The sequence below is a fragment of the Mercurialis annua genome, linkage group LG4, assembly GCF_937616625.2.
Source record: "Mercurialis annua linkage group LG4, ddMerAnnu1.2, whole genome shotgun sequence".
NCBI lineage: Eukaryota > Viridiplantae > Streptophyta > Magnoliopsida > Malpighiales > Euphorbiaceae > Mercurialis > Mercurialis annua.
Genome location: NC_065573.1, coordinates 14,729,883 through 14,738,447, shown reverse-complemented (window position 1 = coordinate 14,738,447; position 8,565 = coordinate 14,729,883). Strand labels below are relative to the sequence as shown.

Below are 8,565 nucleotides of genomic sequence, written 5' to 3'. Positions count from 1 at the left end.
AAAAAAAATTAGAAAAAGACATTAGATTTTGTAATTGTAAGAGTTTCAAAATTTTGTCGATAATTTAGAACTCTTGTATTCCTTATAAGCATTAACCATTATAACTTTTCAAATCAACATCCATCTTCAAAAATTCTGTAATTTGATATTTTATATTTTAAAAACATTATTGTTAATACTAAAATCGTAATATAAAATTTTTATTTTATAATATGCCATCAAAAGTTGTAACAAGTCTGTAATTCTGGATAATTAACTCTAAGGATATCTAAACTATCCTTTTATAAAACTAGGTCGATGCTCGCGCGTTGCACGGATGAGAATATTAAATAATTTTACAATAATTAATTTTTAAATTATATATTTTTATATAGAATAGGCTTAATTGCGTAAAAAATCACAAACTTTAGCGTGTTTTGCAAATTTAACATAAACTTTCAATTTTGGCAAATTAATACACAAACTTTTGATTTTTGGCAATTTTAGCACCGATCAGTTTTTCGTGAAAAAAATGTTGATGTATACACCGGAATAACTACTATTCCAGCGTCCACATCAGCATTTTTCTCTATTTGTTTGAAGGAAAATTGATCGGTGCTAAAATTGCAAAAAATCAAAAGTTTGTGATTTAATTTACCAAAATTGAAAGTTTATATTAAATTTGCAAAACACGCTAAATTTTATGATTTTTTACGCCATTAAGCCTATAGAATACGCTATTAGATTCAATGCAATGACCATTCCCCTCTTTCCCTATCCATGCAATGTAACCTATCTCGATCGACCAAATTAGATTTATAAATTCCTCAAATTTAATTTTTAACTTATAATAATTAAATTTTTCAACTTCTTGATATAAATGAATTTTCAATTTATTAATATAATGTAATATAATTAAAATACTGATTTAATTAAAAAAACTCTTTATATTTATTATCTTATTCATACTACATTAATACTCTTGAAATTTCATAGCCATAAACTTCTAAGATTCAATTAGTTAAAATTTAAATTTATTAGGTCTTAAAAGTATCTTTTAATTCATAACCTATAAATGTGAATAATATATTAAACTTTAAATTTTATAAACATAAATAAAATTTCTTTAAATTTCATAACATTTATACATCAATGCGAACTCTTCAAATTTCATAATTATCAAATTTAATTAGTTAAATAAACTTTCATAAACTTTTCATTTTTCATGACATTTAAATATTAATAATCAAAAATCCTTTTTTAAATGAATAATTAACATTTTAAATTATATAGGGTCATTTTAAATGTATGTAATGTTCAATTAAGATATTCTTTAATTTCTATAACTAACAGTAAATTAAATTATTCTGCTCACTAATGTAACACATAATTTATAGTTTATTAATGTAATACATAAAAACTTTGATTAAGTTTTTTAAAATATCTTCTAAAACTTATGAATATTATTAAAAAGTTAGAAAAAGACATTAGATTTTGTAATTATAAGAGTTTCAAAATTTTGTTGATTTTAAAACTCTTTGTATTCCTTTTAAGAATTAACCGTTATAACTTTTCAAATTTCATAACATCCATCTTCAAAAATTATGTAATTTGATATCCTTATATTTTAAAAATATTATTATTAATACTAAAATTGTAATATAATTTTTTATTTTTATAAATTTAAATATAACAGAAAAGCAATGCGAAATTATAGTTAAACATATTAAATGAACATGTGTAGCATACAAGAGGAATTATGTAAGAATATTGTTTTGTTATGTGTACATGCAAAAAGGATTAAACGTATCAAATTAATATGAAGCATACATGAGGAAATATATAAAAATACTGTTTTGTTATGTATTGATGGTTATCCAGTCCTATTTTACTTATAATGAAGCTGAGTCGCAGGATATCTATTCTCAGACGACACCAGCCTCTCGCCCAAAGGGCTGAATCAAGATAAACCTGCGGCCGAATCCACAGAATCTGCCTAGACTGGAATTCACCATCATCCAACAAGATAAAAACCGAATCCCTGAGAACTTGGGCAAAGCGCGTCGATCCTGGAATTCAGATAGATTACCAGATCTACTATATAATCTCGAAATATCTTTTCTATTTGGATACAATTTCCAACTTAGGAAGTTAACTCCAACTTAGGAAGACGAGACTATTTAGGAAGACGTTCATAAATAGGACTCATATCTGAATAAGGAAGAACACTCCTAATCAGGGTCTAACCCTACAAAGTAGGATTCGCTTTCCTACTACAACTCTACTATGTATGCAATCATCTACTATAAAAGGAGCATGAGGTATGCCTATACACACAACTACATTCATATACTCAAAACGCTGCTCAAAACTCAATACTGACTTTGGCATCGGAGAATTAATCAAACAACCACCGTCCGGTTAGCCATCTACACTGTTTTGCAGGTTAATTTACCGGATCAGAAGGCAGATTCCATCAATTGGCGCCGTCTACGGAAAAAGCTTAAAAACTTCAAACGAAAGGAGCTTTTCTGAACTCAAAAACAAATTCATTGAAGAAGATGATTTCGATAGATCAAACCTCAAATTCAGGAGGAGCAGCAGGACATGCTACCCGCCGGAGAAGAAATAAAAAGTATCATTCGAAACTCCTCCACCGATAGTCTTTGATGATGAAGACTTCGGAAGAATATCAGAAGCCCATAACGAGGCTCTAGTGGTGTCCATGATCATTGAACACTGGAATGTTGAAAGAATTTTAATCGATGAAGGGAACTCAATTAATTTGATGACGAGAAAGACCTATGAAAACTGGGAAGAGTCCTAGCAGAACTAAAAAGGAATGCAACTCCAGTTACTGGATTTGGAGGATCACCCATCAAACTAATGTGGACAATTATCCATGATGTCAAATTAGGAAAGGAGAGAAGGAACGAGGAGCTACCAACGCGATTTAGCATCATTGATGTTGACCTGCCTTACAACGCCATCCTGGGGGGGGGCATTTCTCCATGATTCGACAGAAATAATGAGCATAAAAGCTATAACAATGAAGATACCTACGAGGAAAGGAATTATTACGGTACAAAAAAGACCGAACCACCGCAAAAGATTGCTACGACAAAGCAATAAAGGAATCTCTTCAAACCATGCCGATCGAGGAAATATTGAACCATGACATAGAAGAGAAGGAAATCGCCCCGGAAGGCAAGACGAGGAAATTGGAACTCGACGGCGAAAAGAAAGTGAACCTAGGAGCCAACATCAAGACCAAAATTGGAGAAGAAATCACGGCGATGCTAAAAAGTAATATCGGGACATTCGCCTCCAAAGCCTCAGAAATCGTTGGAATAGATCAACACGCCATCACACACGAGCTGAACGCGGCTGAAGAGGCGAATCCCGTCAGACAGAAGAAAAAGAAATTCTCAGAAGAAAAACAAAAAATAATAGCTGAAGAAGTTGAAAATCTGGAAAAAGCAGGATTCATCAGGGAGATACATTACCCCAAGTGTGTATCTAACATGGTGATCGTGAAGAAAAATAATGGAAAAAACAGGATGTGGATGAACTACACCGACTTGAACAAGGCGTGCCCCAAAGATAGCTATCCGCTACCCTACATCGACCAACTCGTGGATTCGACCGTCGGACACGCAATGTACAGCTTAGCAGATGCTGCACAAGTCTATCATCAATGGAAAGAGCAAGATCAAGAAAAAACGTCATTCATCACAGAAAGAGGAACCTACTGCTACACGGTGATGCCCATTGGGCTAAAAAACGCCGGAGCGACCTACCAAAGACTAATAAACTTTATGTTCAAAGACTAAATCGGAAAACGAGTCCAAGTGTACATAGACGACCTAAATATAAAAAGCGAAAAGGAGGAAAGCCACGCAAGAGACCTGAAAGAAACAATCAAGATCCTAAATAAATATGGGATGAAGCTGAACCTGGACAAATGTACATTCGGCGTGCAAGGAGGAAAATTCATGGGATTCATGATATCCCAGAGAGGAATAGAGGCGAACCCCAAAAAGATCAAAGCAATTATGGAGATGAAGCCACCGAAGAATATAAATGAAGTCCAAATGTTCAACAGGCGGATCACGGCAACTGGAAGATTTGTGTCCTGCTCAGCGAAGAGATGTTTACCCTTCTTCAAAGCTCTAGAAGGAACACAAAAATTTGAATGGAACAAAGACTGCGAAGAAGGTTTTGACCAACTGAAGAAATTCCTAACCTCACCACCATTGCTGAGTCGATCATTGAAAGGAGAAACCATATACTGGTACATCTGTGCGAGAAAGGAGACTATTGGAACGGTACTAGAACGAGAAGAAGATGGAGAATTAAAGCCAATCTACTACATTAGAAGAAAGATGAAAGGAGCAGAAACCAGATATCCAGAAATAGAGAAAATGGCGCTCGCTGTTGTGACTAGAGCAAAAAAGTTGAAGTACTACTTCCAAATCCACAATGTGGTAGTAAGAACGAACCAGCCCTTACGAAAGGTGTTCCAAAGACCGGAGACGTCCGGGCGACTCGTCCATTAGTCTATCCAATTAAGCGAACGCGACATCAGATACGAGCCTCGCCCAACACTTAAAGCACAAGCTTTGGCGGATTTCGTTGCCGAGATCACGCTTGGCGAACAAGAACACCTCATACTGATCTCTTATGGGAATTGCACGTAGACGGAGCATCGAATTGAAAAGGAGCAGGAGCTGGAGCCATCCTCAAGGGACCCGGAAAAGTAAGAATCGACTATGGAGTAAATATCGGATTCGACGCAAGCAACAATGTCGCCAAATACGAAGCTCTAATCGCAAGACTCGGTCTAGCATTAGAAGTAAAAACGTAAATCTTGAAGATCTACTGTGACTCTCAGCTAGTGGTAAATCAAGTCAAGGCGATTACCAAGCTAGAGAAACAGGAATGATGGAATACTTGGAAAAAGTGATGACGTTACTCTAAAAATTGGAAGCACAAGGAGGACGATGGGAAATCATACGGATCCCACATGAGCAAAATACGGAGGCCGACGCCATCGCAAAATCAGCCTCCGAACTAGGAGATCTTTTCTAAAAGATGAAGCTCAAAGAAACACTCGAACAACCAAGTCCTGAAGGCAAAGAAATAATGGCGATTGATGAACCCGACTCCTGGATGACTCCAATAATCAAGTACCTCGATTAAGAAGAATTGCCACCGGACGACGTTGAAGCCATCAAAATCATCCGGAAATCAGCTAAGTACTCATACTACAACGAGATTCTTTACCGACCCTCCCTAACCCATCCGTGGGCGAGAAGTTTTTTGGCCGAAAGCGGAAGCCAGGTCCTAAAGGAAATACACGAAGGCATATGCGGAGCGCATAAAGGAGCAGTTACGATAGCTAGAAAAATAATGCTTCAAGGATATTACTGGCTAACAATCAAGGAAGACGCCAAAACGCTTGTAAAGAAATACGACAAATGTCAAAGACACGACAACGTCGCACACAGACCAGAGTACCCCAGGGATCCCTAGAAAGTCCCTGGCCATTCGTCACCTGGGGGTTCGACATAGTCGGGCCCTTTGAGATAGGAAAAAAAATCAAATGAAATTTCGGATCGTGGCTGTCGAATACGTCACAAAATGGGTCCAAGTCGCACCAGTATCAACTATAATAGCAGCAAGAGTGGAAGAATTCTTCAAAAATGAAGTCATGTGCCGATTCAATATACCCCACACCATAGTGGCGGATAATGGAAAATAATTCGACTACAAGATATTCAAGAAGTTCTGCGAAGACCTGATGATAAACTTAAAATTTACATCAGTTGCATATATAGGGCTGTGCATCGGTCGGTTCGGTTCGGTTCGGTTTGAAATATGCCAAAACCGAATATAACCGAATTTTTTTATACAAAAACCGAACCGAACCGAAATTTATGAAAAACCGAACCGAACCGAACCGAAAATATCGGTTCGGTTCGGTTAAAAAAAATCGGTTTTAGCATATTGCTGTATTAGATTCGATTTTAACTAATAGATACTTCTTTTTGCAAAACAAACTAAACAATAACATAAATATTCAGAAATAATAATTCATAAATCTGGAAGGCTTCAAATACATAAATCACTAAACATAAAAAATTATCAATCCATAATACAAATTTAAAAATTTAAATTTCAGAATCAAATCTCAACTCTGCATCTTCAGAACAGCAAGCAAGTTCAGCAACTACTCACATTTGCATCTTCAAAAGTACAAATGCAATTCCAAAAACACAACTGCCATTACAAGAACAGAAAAATTTCAACATAAAAGAACCCTAAAATTATCATAGTTCAGTCGTTTACAATTTGTACTCACAGTTTAGTCATTTAAAATTATCAACCCTAAAAATTTAAATTTCAGCAACAACAAATAACCCTAAAATTAAAATTCTAAAAACATAAAATAACCCTAATAATTCATGTGAAACAAAAGAGGGATTTACGGCTAACCTTGATAACATGACAAAATTCAAAACTGCAATATAAAATATAAATAAAATAGGTTGGGTTTAAAAAATAGTCTAAAATATATGAATATTAATCTGAATTTAATTCATAAAAATGAGAGAGATTTACTATTAAGAATCCAAATAAAAAAATTTAAATAAAAATCGTACCTTTATGATGTTAGAATCAAATTTTGATGTTATTATTTATGTTAGGAACTAACGAAATTAAGAGAAATTTAAAAAGAAAAGAATTATGACTAAATGAACAAGAAGGGGAAATAGAAAATGAATACTATAATTAGTAGTAGCTATATGAATTAGAGAGGGAAAGGAAAAATTGATGAATATGGTTAGGTTTAGAGGTAGGCGGCGACAGTGTGAAGTAAATAGAAAATGAGAAAGTATGAAATGAGGTAATAGGGTTAGTGGGTTAGTTTAAATTATGTCAGATCCACTTCTCCAAAGCCCAGGTATAATCAAATCACTAAAATCAACGTTGTTTTGAAAGTTCGAAAATTCGGTTATTTCGGTCGGTTTTTCACTCAAACCGAACCGAACCGAAAAATCCGAAATTTTTATTTTTAAAAACCGAACCGAACCGAAAAACCGAACCGAATAACGAAATTCGGTTCGGTTTGGTTCGGAAATTCGGTTTCGGTCGGTTTTTGCACACCCCTATGCATATCCTCAAAATAATGGCATGATAGAAGTGACCAACCGAACCATAACAACGGGAATCAAAAAGAGACTAGCGTAATACAAAGAAAATTTGGTGGACGAATTCTGTAGCGTTTTATGGGCCTACAGAACCACACCAAGAAAGGGAACGGGCGATATGCCATTTCGACTCGCCTACGGAACCGAAGCCGTAATATCAGTGGCGATCGGAATACCAAACATTCGCGTAAACTACTTAGAAGAAGAGACGAATGAAGCAAAGATAAGACTATGTCTAGATTTGCTGGAAGAGCGAAGAAATCAAGCAAGAATCCGAGCGCAGATTACAAGAATCAGGCCGCTAAATATCACGACAGAAGAATTAGCTCGAGGGAATTCAAAGTGGGAGATCTCGTCCTACGAAATGCCGAGATAGGAAGAGGAAACGCCGGAGTTAAAAATATGCAGCCAAATTAGGAAGGACCCTACGTAATCGAAGAATCTACTAGGAAAGGCGCTTACAAGCTTAAAATAATGACTGGATCTATAGTCTCAAGATATTGGAATGTGGAGCACTTAAGGAAATACTACCAGTAGACTGCCATGTAGCATGTAACAAAATTTCATTCATGAAATAAAAATCCAGATGATTCGCAAAAATCTAATTTGAAATTTAACAAGGCTCGCTTGAGCTCACATTAAAATCTAACAACGCTTGTTTGAGCTCAGGTTAAAATAATAGACTCGGAATAAACAAAAAACAACAAAAAAAACAGAAAAATCTTTCTATTAATTGATCGAAAGTCATTACATAGAGGAGTCAGAGACTCAAATACAAAAATATACAAAAATCTAAGATACTCTCTTAAGAGCCTCGGCCTTCTGCAGATCAAGCTTCGTCGTGACCTCCTTGGCCAGAGAGGCTGGATCGAACTGATTCACCCCGGAGAGGTCGATGACATGAGATATGAATTTATTTTGTTGCTTGTTTGAGTAGGTTTTCTTGGGCCTTCCGCCTATTGTTAGCTTTTAATTGTGTTTAGCTAGTTTAGTTCCTGAAACTTTGATTGTATTAAAATTGACATGGAAAATGTTAACACAAAAATGAAGGCTATTATCATCATTTCTTTGGCCTCAGCTCTTTGGCTCTCTCCTCCTTCAGAGTTGCTCTACTGTTTTGTTTCTTTCATTGCAATTGTGTAGCATCTTGATGCGACCCCCTGATCCTCTTTGACGCTGATGATCCCTTCTGTAGTTGGTATTTTCATCACCAGGTATCGAAACTTGTAATTGCTCCCGAATCGTATAGAAATGGTCTTCCTAGTATTCAGTTGTAAGCCAGCGGCATCTCGACGATGGAGAACAGCGTTTTAATTTCTTTATTATCTCCTTTCCTCCTATCCTAAACTCTGTTATCAACTCTGCTAGACCT

The 8,565-nt window shown here is 35.5% G+C and overlaps 1 protein-coding gene across 1 annotated transcript; it reads left to right on the top strand.

Annotated features, from left to right (window-relative positions):
• Positions 1–5,073: 5,073 nt before the first annotated feature.
• LOC126678324 (uncharacterized) lies at positions 5,074–5,514 on the top strand. Its single transcript, XM_050373227.1, has 2 exons — positions 5,074–5,113; positions 5,186–5,514. Exons 1-2 carry the CDS (start codon positions 5,074–5,076, stop codon positions 5,512–5,514), a joined length of 369 nt encoding a protein of 122 aa, XP_050229184.1.
• The last annotated feature ends 3,051 nt before the right edge of the window (positions 5,515–8,565 follow it).